Raw genomic sequence first — 20,680 nt, forward strand, 5'->3', positions numbered from 1 at the left:
TAAAATTTGGGTTGCATGATTGGTCTCTCTAAGGTCTAGATATTTTTTAGTAAGGGTTTGAACAACAAGGAAGACAGTGTAGAGTCTTATAATGCTTGCAATATGTTTTTATGTGAGTTTTGCTGTACCGGTTCATACTTGTGTTTGCTTCAAACAACCTTGCTAGCCTAAGCCTTGTATTGAGAGGGAATACTTCTCGTGCATCCAAAATCCTTGAGCCAAAAACTATGCCATCTGTGTCCACCATACCTACCTACTACATGGTATTTCTCTGCCATTCCAAAGTAAATTGCTTGAGTGCTATCTTTAAACACTTCAAAAGTTATTACCTCTTATTTGTGTCAATGTTTTATAGCTCATAAGGAAGTATGTGGTGTTTATCTTTCAATCTTGTTGGACAACTTTCACCAATGGACTAGTGGCTTCATCCGCTCATCCAATAATTTTGCAAAAGAGCTGGCAATGGGGTTCCCAGCCCCGAATTAATTAACTTTCATAATTTTACAAATAGACACTCCTCCGTATGTGATTGTTGGACGACACCCGAGGATTCGGTTAGCCATGGCTTGAGAAAGCAAAGGTGGGGAGGAGTGTCATCTAAATAAAAATTAAAATAAAAGGCACTCCTTCATGGTATGAGATTGTTGGCAGGCACCCGAGGATTCGGTTAGCCATGGTTTGTGAAAGGAAGGTTGGAAGGAGTGCCACCCAAAAATAAAAAAATTCATGGGAGCCGCTCTTTGAAAGTCTTTCTGGCAAGGGGGTTAGAGTGCCCATTACCATTCGTTGACAACAACAAACACCTCTCAAAACTTTACTTTTATGCTCTCTTTATGTTTTCAAAATAAAAGCTCTAGCACAAATATAGAAATCCATGCTTCCCTCTGCGAAGGGCCATTCTTCTACTTTTATGTTGAGTCAGTTTACCTATTTCCTTCTATCTTAGAAGCAAACACTTGTGTTAACTGTGCATTGATTCTTACATGCTTGCATATTTGCATTCATCATATTACTTTGCATTGACAACTATCCATGAGATATACATGTTACAAGTTGAAAACAACCGCTGAAACTTAATCTTCCTTTGTGTTGCTTCAATGCCTTTACTTTGAATTTATTGCTTTATGAGTTAACTCTTATGCAAGACTTATTGATGCTTGTCTCGAAAGTACTATTCATGAAAAGTCTTTGCTATATGATTCAGTTGTTTACTCATTGTCTTTACCATTGCTTCGAATCGCTGTATTCATCTCATGTGCTTACAATAGTATTGATCAAGATTATGATAGCATGTCACTTCAGAAATTATCTTTGTTATCGTTTACCTACTCGGGGACGAGTAGGAACTAAGCTTGGGGATGCTGATACGTCTCCGACGTATCGATAATTTCTTATGTTCCATGCTTGTTTTATGATGATACTCACATGTTTTGTACACACTTTATGTCATATTTATGCATTTTCCGGCACTAACCTATTAACGAGATGCCGAAGAGCCAGTTGCTGTTTTCTGCTGTTTTTGGTTTCAGAAATCCTAGTAAGGAAATATTCTCGGAATTTGACGAAATCAACGTCCAAGGTCTTATTTTTCCACGAAGCTTCCAGAAGTCTGAAAGGGAAATGAAGTGGGGCGACGAGGCGGCGACACGCCAGGGCGGCGCGGCCCAGCCCCTGGCCGCGCGGCCTGTTGTGTTGGCCCCTCGTGACGCCCCCTGACCTACTCTTCCGCCTATAAGAAGCCTTCGTCGATAATAACTCTAGTACCGAGAGCCACGATACGGAAAACCTTCCAGAGACGCCGCCGCCGCCAATCCCATCTCGGGGGATTCATGAGATCGCCTCCGGCACCCTGCCGGAGAGGGGAATCATCTCCCGGAGGACTCTTCACCGCCATGGTCGCCTCCAGAGTGATGTGTGAGTAGTTCACCCCTGGACTATGGGTCCATAGAAGTAGCTAGATGGTTGTCTTCTCCTCATTGTGCTATCATTGTCAGATCTTGTGAGCTGCCTAACATGATCAAGATCATCTATCTGTAATGCTACATGTTGCGTTTATTGGGATCCGATGAATATGGAATACTATGTTATGTTGATTATCAATCTATCATCTATGTGATGTTTATGATCTTGCATGCTCTCCGTTATTAGTAGAGGCTCTGGCCAAGTCGTTACTTGTAACTCCAAGAGGGAGTATTTATGCTCGATAGTGGGTTCATGCCTCCATTAAATCTGGGACAATGACAGAAAGTTCTAAGGTTGTGGATGTGTTGTTGCCACTAGGGATAAAACATCAATGCTACGTCTAAGGATATTTGTGTTGATTACATTACGCACCATATTTAATGCAATTGTCTGTTGTTTGCAACTTAATACTGGAAGGGGTTCGGATAATAACCTGAAGGTGTACTTTTTAGGCATAGATGCATGCTGGATAGCGGTCTATGTACTTTGTCGTAATGCCCAATTAAATCTCACACTACTCATCATAATATGTATGTGCATTGTCATGCCATCTCTATTTGTCAATTGCCCAACTGTAATTTGTTCACCCAGCATGTTATTTCTTATTGGAGAGACACCACTAGTGAATTGTGGACCCCGGTCCATTCTTTACATCGAATACAATCTACTGCAATACTTGTTCTACTGTTCTCTGCAAACATCATCATCCACACTATACATCTAATCCTTTGTTACAGCAAGCCGGTGAGATTGACAACCTCACCGTCACGTTGGGGCAAAGTAATTTGGTCGTGTTGTGCAGGTTCCACGTTGGCGCCGGAATCCCTGGTGTTGCGCCGCACTACACTCCGCCGCCATCAACCTTCAACGTGTTTCTTGGCTCCTACTGGTTCGATAAACCTTGGTTTCTTACTGAGGGAAACTTGCCGCTGTACGCATCACACCTTCCTCTTGGGGTTCCCAACGGACGCGTGCTGTACGCATATCAGAAACATGTATAACTATTCAACTTGCTAATAGAGAATTTATTAGTCTCCTTGGTATGGTAAGAGATGTTGAAGTATTAGTAGGTAAGATTAAATATCCCGCTGACTTTATTGTGCTTGGTTGCTCCCAAGATGCATTTTGTCCTGTTATATTTGGTAGAACTTTCTTACATACTGTTTGTGTTTAAATTGATTTACCAAAAGAGATAGTGTTTACTAAATGTGTTGGAGAAAGGTTAGAGTTTATTTTTTCTAAGTTTACTTATAAGCATTTGAAAAAAAAAGTTTCAAAAAGATATTGTGGAAATTCTTGCTTCTGTGGCAGTCGCTTCATCGGACGCGGTGGAACGATATGTACTTAATCAGGAGGAACCATATATTAATGAAGAAAGAGAAGCATTAGAATAATTTTTATCTCAACAACCACCGCATTTACAATTGCATATTCTACCTGATAATCTTACAGTGTTACCACCACCCAAGGAAGATCCTAGTATTGAATTAAAACTTTTACCTGATGATATGAAATATGCATACATTCATGAGAAAAAAAATGTCTTGTTATTATTAGTGTTAATCTTTCAGGAGAAGAAGAAACAAAATTATTGGAAGTATTGCATGCGCATAGGCCGGCTATTGGATATTCTCTTGATGATCTCAAAGGTATAAGTCCAGCTCTATGCATGCATAAGATTAATTTGGTAGAAGATGCAAAGCCCGTTGTTGACTATCAATGTCATCTTCATAAAAAAATTGAAGGAAGTGGTAAGTAAATAGGTAATCAAACTTATAGAAGCTGGTATTATTTATCCTATAGCTGATAGTAAATGGGCAAATCATGTTCATTGTGTTCCTAAGAAATGTGGGATCATTGTGGTTCCAAATGATGAAAATGAACTTGTTGCTCAGCGCACTCTTATGATTATAGGATGTGTATTGATTTCACAAAATTAAATAAAGCCACTCGTAAGGATCATTATCCTTTACCTTTTATTGATCAAATGTTAGAAAGGTTATCTAAGCATTCACACTTTTGTTATCTTGATGGTTTTTCTGGTTTTTCTCAAATACATGTGCACGAAGATGATCAAGAAAAAACTACTTTTACTTGTCCTTTTGGTATTTTTGCTTATATAAGAATGCCTTTTGGTTTACGTAATGATCCAGCTACTTTTCAAAGATGCATGAATGCTATATTTTGTGATTATATTGAGAAGATTATGGAAGTATTTATGGATGATTTTTATGTCTATGGTACCTCTTTCGATAATTAACTATTCAATCTAAACAAAGTTCTATTGCGGTGTGATGATCAACACCTAGTCCTTAAAAGGGAGAAGTGTCATTTCATGGTTACGGAAGGTGTAGTCCTTAGTCATCGAGTATCTGGAAGAGGCATTAAAGTGGACAACGTGAAGATATAAGCCATAGAGAAGCTACCATATCTGTGGGATATGTACAACTTTTCTGAAATACAAAACATAAGAAATCAGGGAACTCACACTGTGGTATCTTGTCAATAGGTTAGCGCCGGAAAATGTATAAAAGTGCAACGAAGTGTAAACAAAACATATAGGAATTGGTGTAAAACAAGCATGGAGTATAAAAAATTATAGATACATTTGCAACTTATCAGAGGCATCTCCATCAACATCTCTACCACCACCATCATCACCACCATCACCATCTACGAGATCGACATCATCCCCTCATAGTTTGTGTTGAATTGAACTCCGGATATTGTTTTTAGTGTTGTTGCATGTTTGTGATTGGTACTTTGTCATTATTTGGTGTGGAGATTATATATTCATATTGTGTTAGAACCATTATGCCTCTGGTCCATATTATGTTTGTCACTCGTGAGTACTTCCCCATGTTCCTGAGGCCATAGGATGACTAGCTATGATTTATATGATGTGCAATAAGTATTTGGTCAAGTTTTATATCTTTTATGTTGTTCTATGATGGTTGTATGCGAACGTCGACTGCATATTACTTCACCTATATGGGCTCATAGGGCTACACTTTGATGTAATGCATTAGTTTTGGAGGGCTCAGAATTACAGAAACTGACTTCCAACACTATGGGTTGCATTAGAGGGGTTTATGTCGGGGACCCTACATATTATGGCTATGATGGGACATTTATGTCTTAATTATTTCTATACTTGCACATGAAAATGGCTCTAGAAACCATCATAATGGGTGTATATTTGCACATGCTTATGGTTGCACCTAATTAAGGCTCCGCCCTAATTGAATAAAGCTTGACAAGATATTTACCATGTTGTCTAGAACTCAGATACTAGTGAATCCATGCCACTCTCGGGAATATTTGTCTCATATAAGCACACACACTTTAGCTTGTCCTCTTGCTGCATAGAGGATTTGTCTTTTTTCTCTCATTGAGAGCATTTACTTCTTTGCTATCTACTTTCCGCACTTTACTTTTATTGCAAACTGTATACCCAAAACACCAAAACCATTACTTTACTGTTACTGCTTTCTTGTTATTTTGCTAACCAATACCTTCAGATCCTCGTGGATTCGACAACCTTTCTTTATTAAAAAGTACTACAATTGATCTCCTGCACTTCGGAGCCATCACTTGTCTTGAACTAAATTAACTTAAGCATGTTGGACAAGCATAGAACTTATCAAGTGGAGCTTGCAATAAAGGAAAGATCCATGCAAGTAATACTAATAAACAAATAAAAATAAAATACCTTGAATTTGTGGTGGAGATGTCGTCTTGGGGGACAAATAGTTAGGAAGAGATGATGACAATGGGACATGAGATACTCTTGTACTACTTAGTAGTCAACGGGTAAACTAATGGTCATGGATATTTCAATAGATATGCTTAAAGCAAGAATGTGATTGAAAAGGTCGGCACCCGAGGATTCTGTTATCCATGGAAAGTGAATCACTAAGATGGATGTAAAGCATATGACATGATTGAAATATCAATGAATAAGGTTTATACTGGTTACTAGGGGGCAAGACTATTAACTGACCCATTGAAAATATGGCGAAGTGTTTGCCAAAATCGAACTTTATGTTTATCTTGTTGTTTAGCACATTCTCCTTTTGTAACTAGTTGCTCTATGAGAGTTTATCTTCATTACAAAAACAAAGAAAAAGTAAAAGTAAAAGGAAGACGGTAAATAGTCTTGCATATAAAAAATATATGTGAAACATGTTCAATTGTCCAACATGAATGGTTAATTTTGTTCAAATGGTAAGGGGTAGTTGCTAGAATTTCTATCATATGAAGTCCACATTTGTATGGTTGTTAGTTCAAAGATTTTGCAAGATAATTGAATATGCATAAGTTGATAATGCAATGCTCGTATTTTCGATTATCAACAATGAGCTCATTGATGCATGATATGATCAATTCACTTACTTGCTCGAGGACGAGCAAAGGTTTATGCTTGGGGAGTAGATACATGCATTTTAAATCATCAATATTGTTACATATATGATTAGTTTTCATTGATATTTGCCACCATGTATCATTTTTGTGCATTTTAGTTGATTTCAAAGACTTTACTACAAAGTCCCTTTCATTAGTATTTAATTTCTAGGAGGGATAAAACCTCCTTTTTCGTAATTTGTTGTTTCAGGGACCTTCTGGACACCTACAAATCAAACAAAAAAAAATACCAAATCGGTTTTTTCACCTGGAGAAGGATCGTGGGCCAAAGAAGCATGCGAGGGGGGCCACGATGGCCAAAAGAGACCAGGGCCATGAGTGGGGCCAGGAGCATCGCCTCGGCCCCCCTTTATACAGACGCCTCCGTTTTGCCCAAAAACCTAAGCCATATTTTCCCGAGATTTATTGAGGCGGCGGCGGAGGCGAAAGTCCTCTCCTACTCCGAGAGAAGGTAGACCCTGCCGCACCGGTGCCTCCGGTGAAGGGGAAATCAACACCATCGTCATCACCACTCCACTTTGATCTAGGGGGGACATCTCCATCAACATCTCCATCAACACCATCATCATCTGTTGAAGATATGCCCGAGAGGCAATAATAAAATAGTTATTGTTATATCTTAGTGTTCATGATAAATGTTTACACTCCATGCTATAATTGTATTAACCGGAAACATTAATACATGTGTGTTGTGTAAACAACCAGAGTCCCTAGTAAGCCTCTCATTTAACTAGCTTGTTGATTAATAGATGATCATGGTTTCCTGATCATGAACATCGGATATTATTAATAACAAGATCATATCATTAGGTGAATGATGTGATGGACACACCCATAGTAAGCATAGCATGAGATCAAGTCATTAAGTTCAAACTAGCTATAAGCTTTCGATACATAGTTACCTAGTCCTTCAACCATGAGATCATGTAAATCACTTACACTGGAAGGATGCTTTGATTACATCAAACGCCATTGCGTAAATGGGTGGTTATAAAGATGGGATTAAGTATTCGGAAAGTGTGAGTTGAGGCATATGGATCAAGAGTGTGATTTGTCCATCCCGATGACGGATAGATATACTCTGGGCCCTCTCGGTGGAATGTCGTCTAATTAGCTTGCAAGCATGTGACTAGGTCACAAGAGATGACATACCACAGTACGAGTAAAGAGTACTTGTCGGTAACGAGGTTGAACTAGGTATGGAGATACCGATGATCGAACCTCATACAAGTAAAGTATCGCGTGACAAAGGGAATCAATATCGTATGTGAATGGTTCTTTCAATCACGAAGTCATCATTGAATATGTGGGAGCTATTATGGATCTCCAGGTCCCGCTATTAGTTATCGATCGGAGAGGAGTCTCGATCATGTCCGCATAGTTCTCGAACCGTAGGGTGACACACTTAAGGTTTGATGTTGTTATAAGTAGATATGGAATATGGTATGGAGTTCGAATGTTGTTCGGAGTCTCGGATGGGATCCAGGACATCACGAGGAGTTCTAGAATGGTCCGAAGAATAAGATTCATATATAGGAAGTCACTTTCCAAGTCTGGAAATGATCCAGTGCATTCATGGAAGGCGCTACAATGTTCTAGAACCTTCCGGAAGAAATCACCATGGACGGTGGAGTCCCAGATGGACTCCACCAACCCTAGCCGGCCAACCAAAGGGGAAGGTGGAGTCCATGGTGGACTCCACCTCCAAGGACGGCCATAGGGGAAGGAAAGGGAGGAGTCCCACTTCCCCTAGGTTTCACCCATATGGAAGGTTTTGAGTTGGACTCTTATTCGGATTTTGGGAAAACCCTTGGGGGTTCCACCTATATAAAGAGAGGGAGAAGGAGAGGGCTGGACACCACCTTGGTTGCACCACCCAAGGGCACCCAAGGCCGGCGCCCCAAGTGCCCCCTCTCCCCAAACCCTAGCCACCCCTCCCACTTCTCCCGTAGTGCTTAGGCGAAGCCCCGCCGGAGATCTCCACCACCATCATCATCTTTCTCCTTGTTGGCTTCCTCGAGAGAAAGCTTCTTCTTCTAGAGCTCATCCACCAATCCAAGAGCATGATCTCAGTCTTTGGTGAGTTGGGAGATGATGGCGTTGTTGGAGTATTCGAGGGTGATGACACTAGCTTCAAGAGACATGCGCAAGTTTTGCTCCTCCTCAAGCGCTTGATTGAGAGAGGCAATCTCATTTGCTGCCTCTCTCTCAAGCCTCTCCTTCTCTTCAATGAGGTCTTGAGCCGCACCAAGTTGGGCTAAGAGGGCCCCAACATGAGTCTTGGTATCCCCTTGCATGTTAGTGAGAAAAGAATCCAAACCCACAATCTCACGCTTAATGGTGAGACTAGTGGCATCATCAGTAGATAAATCATTAGATGGAGATGTGAGTTTGGAAGGGGATTCTACCTCCGAGGATACCTTTTCCATGAGGCAACGGGCATTGTTGGTGAAGAGGTTCTCATTTGGAGAGTCGAAGAGGGAGATGGAGGGAGTGGTAATGGCGATGGCGGCCACTCCTTCTTCTTACTTGTTGGAGCTCTTGTCCTCATGCTCCTCATCCTCATCGGTACTTAAGCGGTACCTGGGCGGTACTACCTGATACGTCTCCGACGTATCGATAATTTCTTATGTTCCATGCCACATTATTGATGTTATCTACATGTTTTATGCACACTTTATGTCATATTCGTGCATTTTCTGGAACTAACCTATTAACAAGATGCCGAAGTGCCAGTTGTTGTTTTCTGCTGTTTTTGGTTTCAGAATTCCTAGTAACGAAATATTCTCGGAATTGGACGAAATCAACGCCCAGGTTCCTATTTTCACCGGAAGCATCCAGAACACCCGAGAGCCGCCAGAGGGGGGCCACAGGGCCCCCAGATGATAGGGTGGCGCGGCCCACCCCCTGGCCGCGCGGCCCTATGGTGTCGTCGCCCCTTCGACCTTCTGACGCCGCCTCTTCGCCTATATAAAGGTCCCAGACCTAAAACCTCGATACGGAAAAGCCACGGTACGAGAAACCTTCCAGAGCCGCCGCCATCGCGAAGCCAAGATCTGGGGGACAGGAGTCTCTGTTCCGGCACGCCGCCGGAACGGGGAAGTGCCCCCGGAAGGCTCCTCCATCGACACCACCGCCATCTCCATCAACGCTGCTGTCTCCCATGAGGAGGGAGTAGTTCTCCATCGAGGCTCGGGGCTGTACCGGTAGCTATGTGGTTCATCTCTCTCCTATGTACTTCAATACAATAATCTCATGAGCTGCCTTACATGATTGAGATTCATATGATGATGCTTGTAATCTAGATGTCATTATGCTAGTCAAGTGAATTTTACTTATGTGATCTCCGGAGACTCCTTGTCCCACGTGTGTAAAGGTGACAGTGTGTGCACCGTGTGGGTCTCTTAGGCTATATTTCACAGAATACTTATTCACTGTTATGAGTGGCATAGTGAAGTGCTTATTTATATCTCTTTATGATTGCAATGTGTTTTGTATCACAATTTATCTATGTGCTACTCTAGAAATGTTATTAAAGTAGTTTTATTCCTCCTGCACGGTGTAATGGTGACAGTGTGTGCATCCGTGTTAGTACTTGGCATAGGCTATGATTATGATCTCTTGTAGATTATGAAGTTAACTATTGCTATGATAGTATTGATATGATCTATGCCTCCTTTCTTAGCATGAAGGTGACAGTGTGCATGCTACGTTAGTACTTGGTTTAGTTGTGTTGATCTATCTTACACTCTAAGGTTATTTAAATATGAACATTGAATTGTGGAGCTTGTTAACTCCGGCATTGAGGGTTCGTGTAATCCTACGCAATGTGTTAATCATCCAACAAGAGAGTGTAGAGTATGCATTTATCTATTCTGTTATGTGATCAATGTTGAGAGTGTCCACTAGTGAAAGTATGATCCCTAGGCCTTGTTCCTAAATACTGTTATCGCTGCTTGTTTACTGTTTTACTGTGTTACTACTGCTGCAATACTACCACCATCAACTACACGCCAGCAAGCTATTTTCTGGCACCGTTGCTACTGCTTATTCATACCACCTGTATTTCACTATCTCTTCGCCGAACTAGTGCACCTATTAGGTGTGTTGGGGACACAAGAGACTTCTTGCTTTGTGGTTGCAGGGTTGCATGAGAGGGATATCTTTGACCTCTTCCTCCCTGAGTTCGATAAACCTTGGGTGATCCACTTAAGGGAAAACTTGCTGCTGTTCTACAAACCTCTGCTCTTGGAGGCCCAACACTGTCTACAGGAAAAGGAGGGGGCGTAGACATCAAGCTATTTTCTGGCGCCGTTGCCGGGGAGGAAAGGTAAAAGGTACTCACACTCCGGATCTCGGCTACTAAGCTATTTTCCGACGCATTGTAAGTACTCAAAGCTATTTCCTTTAGATCCTGCAATTGCAACTTTTTGTTTCTTGTTTACACTAGTAAGGCATAATGGACAACAATGAGCTTTTTACTCTATTTCCTGATTTAAGACATGGATGGTTTGATCCAAAAATTAAAAAACCCATGGAACATATTAGCATGAACACATTGAACACCATTGTTGCTAATGATATGGAAAATTCTAAGCTTGGGGAAGCTGGCTTTGATGAGCATGATATTTTTAGTCCCCCAAGCATTGAGGAGAAAATTTTCTTTGATGATACTTTGCCTCCTATTTATGATGATTATAATGATAGTGGTCTTTTGGTGCCGCCTACTATGGAGAGTAAATTTTGTTGTGATTATACTATGCCTCCTACACTTGATGAGAATAATAATGATAGCTACTTTGTTGAATTTGCTCCCACTACAACTAATAAAATTGATTATGCTTATGTGGAGAGTAATTATTTTATGCATGAGACTCATGATAAGAATGCTTTATGTGATAGTTATATTGTTGAGTTTGCTCATGATGCTACTGAAAGTTATTATGAGAGAGGAAAATATGGTTGTAGAAATTTTCATGTTACTAAAATACCTCTCTATGTGCTGAAATTTTTCAAGCTATACTTGTTTTATCTTCCTATGCTTGTTGCATTATGCTTCATGAATTTGTTTATTTACAAGATTCCTATGCATAGGAAGCATGTTAGGCTTAAATTTGTTTTGAACTTGCTTCTTGATGCTCTCTTTCGCTTCAACTACTATTTCTTATGAGTGCATCATTAAAACTGCTGAGCCCATCTTAATGGCTATAAAGAAAAGAACTTCTTGGGAGATAATCCATGTGTTATTTTGCTACAGTACTTTGTTTTTATTTTGTGTCTTGGAAGTTGTTTACTACTGTAGCAACCTCTCCTTATCTTAGTTTAGTGTTTTGTTGTGCCAAGTAAAGTCGTTGATAGAAAAGTTCATACTAGATTTGGATTACTGCGCAGAAACAGATTTCTTTGCTGTCACGAATCTAGGCTGTTTTCTCTGTAGGTAACTCAGAAAATTATGCCAATTTACGTGAGTGATCCTCAGATATGTACGCAACTTTCATTCAATTTGAGCATTTTCATTTGAGTAAGTCTGGTGCCTCGATAAAATTCGTCAATACGAACTGTTCTGTTTTGACAGATTCTGCCTTTTATTTTGCATTGCCTCTTTTGCTATGTGGTTCATCTCTCTCCTATGTACTTCAATACAATAATCTCATGAGCTGCCTTACATGATTGAGATTCATATGATGATGCTTGTAATCTAGATGTCATTATGCTAGTCAAGTGAATTTTACTTATGTGATCTCCGGAGACTCCTTGTCCCACGTGTGTAAAGGTGACAGTGTGTGCACCGTGTGGGTCTCTTAGGCTATATTTCACAGAATACTTATTCACTGTTATGAGTGGCATAGTGAAGTGCTTATTTATATCTCTTTATGATTGCAATGTGTTTTGTATCACAATTTATCTATGTGCTACTCTAGAAATGTTATTAAAGTAGTTTTATTCCTCCTGCACGGTGTAATGGTGACAGTGTGTGCATCCATGTTAGTACTTGGCATAGGCTATGATTATGATCTCTTGTAGATTATGAAGTTAACTATTGCTATGATAGTATTGATATGATCTATGCCTCCTTTCTTAGCATGAAGGTGACAGTGTGCATGCTACGTTAGTACTTGGTTTAGTTGTGTTGATCTATCTTACACTCTAAGGTTATTTAAATATGAACATTGAATTGTGGAGCTTGTTAACTCCGGCATTGAGGGTTCGTGTAATCCTACGCAATGTGTTAATCATCCAACAAGAGAGTGTAGAGTATGCATTTATCTATTCTGTTATGTGATCAATGTTGAGAGTGTCCACTAGTGAAAGTATGATCCCCAGGCCTTGTTCCTAAATACTGCTATCGCTGCTTGTTTACTGTTTTACTGTGTTACTACTGCTGCAATACTACCACCATCAACTACACGCCAGCAAGCTATTTTCTGGCACCGTTGCTACTGCTTATTCATACCACCTGTATTTCACTATCTCTTCGCCGAACTAGTGCACCTATTAGGTGTGTTGGGGACACAAGAGACTTCTTGCTTTGTGGTTGCAGGGTTGCATGAGAGGGATATCTTTGACCTCTTCCTCCCTGAGTTCGATAAACCTTGGGTGATCCACTTAAGGGAAAACTTGCTGCTGTTCTACAAACCTCTGCTCTTGGAGGCCCAACACTGTCTATAGGAAAAGGAGGGGGCGTAGACATCACTACCGCTCTCAAGCGGTACTACCGCTCAAGGTACCGTAGAGGTACCGCAAAGCTCACTTTGGGGCTTTTTCAGTGCAAAACTCCAGAGCGGTACCATAGGGCGGTACCAGTAGGGTAGCGGTACTACCGCTCCTGGTACCGGTAGTACTGGTCAGGTGAAAACAAATTTTTCCTCTCTTCCTCTCCAACCATGTCACCTCGCGATACACACGCAAAACCAGAAAACCTATACGCTACGCTTCAGTCCTCCGATCTTGACGTGTTCAACGAGGACACCGTGCACTTGCAAATCTATCAAAGACAATCTTTGCACACGGTGAGATCATTCAAGTGTTGTCATCAAACACACAAAAACACGGGGTTTAGACTTTGCTCTTTCAATCTCCCCATTTTTGGTGTTTGATGACAACATAAGAATTTGCAATGGCATAAGATATTATGATGAGGTTTTAGATTTGCAAAAGCTCGACGGAGCTCCCCCTAGACATGTGCATATTTAGAATATGCATTTGAATACAAATGCACACATCCTAGAGACATAACCCCCCCTAGATTTTACAAACCAAGCACATATGCAACAAGGATACTTGACATGTTCATATAGCATATGGACACTATGGAGGCAACACAAGATCATACAAAGAGTTTTAGGTGAAGTTATCATACCTTTGTCTTGAGAATAACCAAACTCACAACAAGTGCCTCCATAGGGTTGGTGTAGCCACAACAAGAGATAAGCAACAAGACCAAAAGGCTACAACAACGAAAGTCTCCATGCAAAAACCCATCCTAATAGGCAACTTCTCCCCCTTTGGCATCAGAACACCAAATAGGAGGATAAGCATACCAACAAGGATGGTAAGGAAATACACAACCAAGCTTGCAAAAACCAAACAAGGAAAACAAAGCTTGGATGAGATTCTCCAAAAACATGGAGAAAAAGAAACAACAACAAAAGAAGAAAAACAAAAGAAAGTCACAAAGAAACAAGAAGAACAAAAAACTCCTGAAGGAGGAGGTTGGTGGCCGAAGCCACCATGTAAGAGTATAGTAGTGTGAGGTCGCGTAGATGTATCTAGGACTCACAACTACAACTCAACATGAAGCTCATTAGTCACTTATTTGACAAATAACATATGTTTTGGGTTTCTTTGTGCATTATGGGGGAGGGATAACTCAATAAGTTCAAACCGCACTCCCCCTATGTTCATGCGTGCTTTTCATCTAGACATATAGCTAAAGAGTGGTATGTACGCACGACGGTCAAGCGAAGTTCGACGGATCAATGATATTTAGCTCATGTCTCAACTCAATGAAACGCTTCTCATCCAAGGGCTTCGTGAAGATGTCCGCCAATTGCTCCTTGGTGCCAATGAAGGATAGAACAATATCTCCGCGGGCAATGTGATCCCGAATGAAGTGGTTCCTTATCTTAATGTGCTTCGTCTTGCCATGAAGAACCAAAATGTAGGCGATCTTAATTGCGCTCTCATTGTCACACAAAAGAGGCACCTTGCTATACTCGAGTACATAATCCCGTAAGGTTTGCCTCATCCATAAGATTTGAGCACAACTACTCGCGCGGCAACATACTCGGCTTCCGCGGTAGAGATGGAGACGCAATTTTGCTTCTTTGAGGACCAACACAATTGTTATGACGCAAGAATCATTAAATGACATTGGTTAATAATTCTAGATGTAACATTCACCAAACTTATACCATGGTTGCATTGCCCACCACATATTTATATTCATAATTAGAAAATAATACCTTGCTTTGTAATGTAGGAATGATAATTATAGTACATTTGCAAATAATTTGATAAAAATAATCAAATGACATGAGTAAGTGATGAATTTGCCCGGATACTGCAAGGTAGGACAGTTGGATTGTTTGGACCGACCTTAATCCTTGTGTTATAAAAATTAGCATCATTGTCTAGTTACTAGTAAGAACAATGGTTAAAGATCTAAATGATGCATGCTTTAGTTGATTCATTGGTTTTACCCCTTTTGTGATGATTATAATTTGGACTGTTTTTTTTTAAATGTTACAATTAATATTCTAAAAATGTTATTATAGTTTTTTTAGAAAATAAATTGATTTAAGTCTTTTGTTGAATTCCTTCATTTTTAGGAAAAAAATGAGAACTAATTTTAATGTTAATGTTGGAATTATATTATGGATTTGGAGTATTTCTTGTATTTGATTAAAAATATTTCAAACTTTCCAAACCTCTCAAACTTTTTCTATCAATGAATCGATTTTGCGTTTTGCGAAAAAGTGCTTCGTGTACTCCATCGCCACATCCCGTGAGCCCACACAAGTCAGAAAAAATCCTGGGATATTTTTGCTACCCCGCTCACATGAAATTCGAAAGCTCTCGAATACCACACGTCACCCATATCCAGATTGGAAACCGATGGCCTGAAACCGCGCGCGAATCAGCGGGCAACTCTCTGTTTTCCCTAGACCCGTTCCACAGAACACAGGCGAATGGCTTCACATCCCAACCCCGGGGTCACGCAGAACGTGCGCGGTCACTCCGCCGGTCCACTACGCACGCGGTCCACTGACCCGCGGTCCAGAGTTTTTCTTGGCAGGTAGAAATCCATTCCCGGCTTTGGGCGGTGCGCGCCGATCCTCGCGCCCCCCACCTCCCCACCATCCGACGGCCAGGATTCGCCCGCCGCTTCCCTCCGGACCGCGATCCGCGCCGCACCCACGCCAGCCAATGAGATCGCAGCATTCCGCCCCCGAGGATCGCTCCCGTCCGCGGATATAAATACGGCTCGACCCCGGTCATCTGGAATCCATCCAACTCTCGAGCTCTCTCCACAGCGACCACACAGCACAAGTCTCTCAGTTTCAGAGCTCTGCTTCAGTCAGCCACCACCATGCCTGCCCTCGCCAAGGCCGCTGCCCGCCCCGCCAAGCCCGCCGCGGCGGCGCCCAAGCCGAAGCCCGCCGCCGCCAAGCCCAAGGCGGCCGCCCCCGCCGCCGCCCACCCGACCTACTTCGAGGTGACCGTCTCAACCTCTCCCCTTATTTCCGTTTCTTCCTTTGCTTTGATCTGATGAATCGGGGCTGATTGGAATCTCAATTCGATCTTGGCAGATGATCAAGGAGGCGATCGCGGCGCTCAAGGACCGGACGGGCTCCAGCTCGGTCGCCATCGCCAAGTACATCGAGGAGAAGCACGGCAAGACCCTGCCGCCCAACTTCAAGAAGATGCTCTCCGTCCAGCTCCGCGGCTCCGCCGCCAAGGGAAAGCTCGTCAAGGTCAAGGCCTCCTACAAGCTCTCCGACGCCGCCAAGAAGGACGCGCCCAAGGCCGCCAAGCCCGCCGCCGCCAAGGCCGCGCCCAAGAAGAAGGACGCCGCCAAGCCCAAGAAGAAGGCCACCGCCGCCAAGCCCAAGAAGAAGGCCACCGCCGCCAAGCCCAAGAAGACGGCCGCTGCTGGCACCAAGCGCAAGGCGCCCGAGAAGAAGCTGATCGCCAAGGCCAAGAAGTCCCCAGCTGCCAAGGCCAAGGCGAAGCCCAAGACCGTCAAGTCCCCGGCCGCCAAGAAGGCCCGCAAGGTCGCTGCTTGAGATGTGATCTGACTGACGTAGGTCTGCTTGGTGTTTGGTGTTCAGGGTCTGTACAAATGGATTCCTCATCCTCCCTGTGTTAGGTTTTGTTTCTGGTAGGCGAGTTCTATGTATCGTAGGTGGTGTTCTAGTGTATGAAATTGGTGTCAGGAGATGTTTAGTTTCTAGCTAAACTTATGTGAAATGAACTTGCAGTTTGCTCCACACTTGTTGCAATCGCTCTGTTTTACTTTCAGAAACCTTGTTAGTTTTGACCAGTGTTTCCTGGAGCTCCATAATAGAATCTCTTCCTGGAACGCATCTCAGTACTTGCCTGTCAAGGTGATCTTTAGTTCTTCTGGATAACACTTCTTGCGTCGTTCCCTTCCATCGATTTTTCCCGATTAACCCATTTCCTCTTAGTTCAACAGTACTATAGGTTTTCTTTTCATACCTTAATTCCCCTTTTCCCTGTTCGTGTTGCGCTGTCTGGCTAGTTCTTTTATCTTGCTGAAACTGAGCAAAAAATCTATGCATCGTGGCTACTGTCGTACGCATAGCATTGCCGGTATGCAAATAGTTAGCACTGCTCGTATGCAAATGGCTATGTGCCAGGAGATGGTTGTTTTTGCTCGTGGTTTGAATCGGCAGTTTTATCCACCATAAATAGTCGGAACGATTGGCGCTTGTGTGCATCGTCAATTTGATGATTTGGTCCTTCTGATAATCAGCTGTAATTCCCCAGTCAATCTGATTTTTGATGTGACAAACCATGATCCGCAGTTAGTTAACGAGAGCCACTATATGTTGCCGCCAGTTTGCCTTCGGTTTCTTCATTTTGTGAGTCTGCGTTACTCTCTACTGATCAGCGAGCGCGGTTTTAGCGAGAGTAGAGGGAATTGCAGTTTCCACCAGGTCTCTCTTCCGGGCGTTGCAAAGACCACCAGGTTCTACATCTTTTTTGCAACATCCACCAGATCTTGTACTAATCTGTTACATTCTAGTCTAAATTTTGCTTTATCTTGCGTTGATAGGCTTATTAGTAGTAGGTCCCACACAGCCAGCGGGTTGACAACGTCTGACCAGGCCAGAGACGAACCGACCGAGCAGCCCTCTCCACACCTCGTCTTCCTCTCGACTTCTCCCGTGAAGCGCCGACACCGTCGTACTCCATGGGCTCGCGTTGGTGGCAGCGATACACCCGGCCAGCGCTTGCTGGTGCGCGCGCGTCTCCAACGCCTTCTTCTCCAGCTGCGCCGCCCTCCGTCATTTATGCTCTGCCGTCGAGATCTGCCAGCGCAGACAGTCTTGATGCCACTGATCATCGGACCAGCCTTCCGGCTTCTTCTTCGGAGCCGGCGCCTTCCGCGGCTTCGCGAAGGGCGCCTTCGTCCCTTTCGTCTCATTGTCCGGCGGCTTCTTGGCCGCTTTCTTGGCCACTTTTTTGGGGGCAGTCGGTGGCGCCATAGATGGGGAGAGGGTGGCGGCGGGAGGAACAGCGTAGCAACGATGAGAGGGAGAAAATGAATCGGCGGGATAGGTCAAATGTTGGGATGGCAGAAATGTAACAAATGATGATTGGTGGGAGCGTCATTTTTTGCTGCTAACGATTAGAGCATCTCCAGCCGCGTCCCCCAAACCTTCCCCCAAACACCACCCCCAAACATTAAAAAAAAATTAATAGATAGAAGAAAACTCTTTACTAATATTCAAATCGGTGCAACATAAACAAATTACATATAAAACTTCGAAAAAACATAATCAAATTACATATAAATTATTTTAAACTACTACTTCTTCTTCTTTCATGATGGCCCCGCCTCCTCGTCGTCATCACGGTGGCGCTTCCTGCTCGTCACCTCTTCCGAAGAGGCGGTGTCGGCCGACGTGTCGGAGGAACTTGTGTCCTCCTCGTCGTCGCCGGTGCTCGCCGGCTGCGCCTTCGCCTTGGCCTTGGCCTTCGCTTTCGTGTCCGCCTCCTCCACGGGACGCCGCCGCCTCCTCCTCTAACCCTTCTTCCTCCGCGTCCTCCTCCACGGCCTGCCATTCCTCCGCGCTATCAACTAGCTGCGGGGAATCGTCGCCGCTGTTGGGCGTCTCGGCTCTGTCCCACCAATGGCGCCATCCTGGAGGCTTGCCCTTGTTGTTGGAAGCTCAGAGATGTAGCTCATCATCGTGAGGAGAAGCTTGGATGAATGGCGGCCGGTTGAAGATCGGAAAGCGCCTACGTACGAGTCTTATTGGGCTCGGATGAACGGCGGCGCAGAAGTCGAAGAGAGCAGCGGTTGCTCTTCCGATGAGTCCGCTCCATTCTGGCGGTTGGCGCGTCGGTCGACGCGGTTGCCAATGCGACGGTTCTGCTTCCTGGCAACTGCACCGTCGCTACATAGGCGGCGGTTCGTCGACGGCGTCGAGCCGGCTTACTTGCAGCTACGGGAGGCCAGCTGCAACTTCTGCCGCTGGACCGTGGAGGTCCTGTTCGACGGGCAGGGCAAGATGTACCTGCACACGGGGTGGGACAAATTCGCCCGTGACCTCGACCTCGAGCCCGGCTGCCATCTCACCTTCCTCTACGAGGGGGACAGCGAGATGATCGTCAAGGTGTTCGATGACACAGCCTGCCGCATGCACTACCACACCGACGACTCCGGCTCCGACACCGATAGTTAGAACGTTGAGTGTTCTTTCTTTGCAGCGAATCTGGCTACGGGCCAGACGAAGACAGTAGTCGAGGTTTCTGGACGGTCATTTTTGCGTCCGCAGCGCGACGCAAACGGACGCGCGCGGACATTAAAATGCGTCGCGCCGCTGGAGATGCCCTTAGTATACTAGACTAGAATGCAACATATTAGTACAAGACCTGGTGGATGTTGCAAAAAAGACGTCAACTTGGTGGTCTTTGCAACGCATGGAACAGTACCTGGTGCAAACTGCAATTCCCTCGCGAGAGTATGCAGCCACAAACCTAAGGCGATGCCACAACTAACTGCGGTTTGTTGTTACTGGTGACTGCTGCCATACTAAGGTGAATCACTGAAGGCGAACAGCACACGCCGTGTGCTCCGCCGATCGAATTCCTAGAAATTTTATGTACCACAACCAAAGGAACTAAAATTTCCAATTATTCTAAAACTAAAATTCTATCCAACTTTTCCGAAGTACTCTACTCGGTTTTTTCTACTTATTTGACCAATTAAACAGACCGCCATTCATTACTATTGCTCTTAATTGATAAAAAATAATCACCTCATTAAAAAGGTCACTATTTCTATTCTTCTTCTCTTTATTTTTCTCAAAAGAAAAATCTCAACAAATTTCAATGCCATCCTTTAGTGAAGGCAAAGATTGGTTAGAACACATAACAGCTTACTCAATCAAGAGCTCCTTAGAGCATCTCCAAAACGTCCCCAAAGGATTTAGGGCGCACCGGATAAGAAAACGTTTTCATAAAGCCTCATTTTTTCCAGCATGGTCTAATACGGTGTCCGGCGCCCGAGCCCGTCCCTCTACACAGGGGACGCTCCGACCACGCGGGACACAACGAAAAGCGAGGCGGGGAGTAGCGGGGCAAACGCGTCAACGGCACATTCAAGTTTAACCTAACCGTCGCCTACCTCGCGATGGAAGTTATTGACACGCAACGAGGGTGCAGTTTCCGCAGAGGCGTAGCAAAGCGTCTCGTCGTGCCTAGCTCTGCGTGCTGACATTAATGAGCGTCACTGCTCCCCCGCCTCCCTCCGACCTATAAAAAGGGACGCTCTCTCATCGTCCATCACACACAAACCCTGACGCCTCTCTTCCCAACCCTAACCACAACCATCTTAAGAGTCGACGTCATGGCTGGTAGAGGCAGAGGCAGAGGTCGAGATCGCGGCCGTGGTCGTGGTCGTGGCAGAGCTGCACGCTCGCCGTCGCCTGCGACGTCGTCGTCTTTATCGTCGGACCTGCAGGAGGAGTAGCAGGAAGTGCTGTTCGAGTTTTGTCGTCGTCCTCAAGGGCGACCCACTCAACATCTAGAGGCTGCT

The 20,680-nt window shown here is 43.8% G+C and overlaps 1 protein-coding gene across 1 annotated transcript; it reads left to right on the top strand.

Moving 5' to 3' along the window:
- Positions 1-15,881: 15,881 nt before the first annotated feature.
- Positions 15,882-16,880, top strand: LOC127336429 (uncharacterized). Its single transcript, XM_051363235.2, has 2 exons — positions 15,882-16,105; positions 16,200-16,880. Exons 1-2 carry the CDS (start codon positions 15,980-15,982, stop codon positions 16,674-16,676), a joined length of 603 nt encoding a protein of 200 aa, XP_051219195.1. The 5' UTR covers positions 15,882-15,979; the 3' UTR covers positions 16,677-16,880.
- The last annotated feature ends 3,800 nt before the right edge of the window (positions 16,881-20,680 follow it).

This window comes from Lolium perenne, chromosome 2 (genome assembly GCF_019359855.2).
Source record: "Lolium perenne isolate Kyuss_39 chromosome 2, Kyuss_2.0, whole genome shotgun sequence".
In the NCBI taxonomy this organism is placed as follows: Eukaryota; Viridiplantae; Streptophyta; class Magnoliopsida; order Poales; family Poaceae; genus Lolium; species Lolium perenne.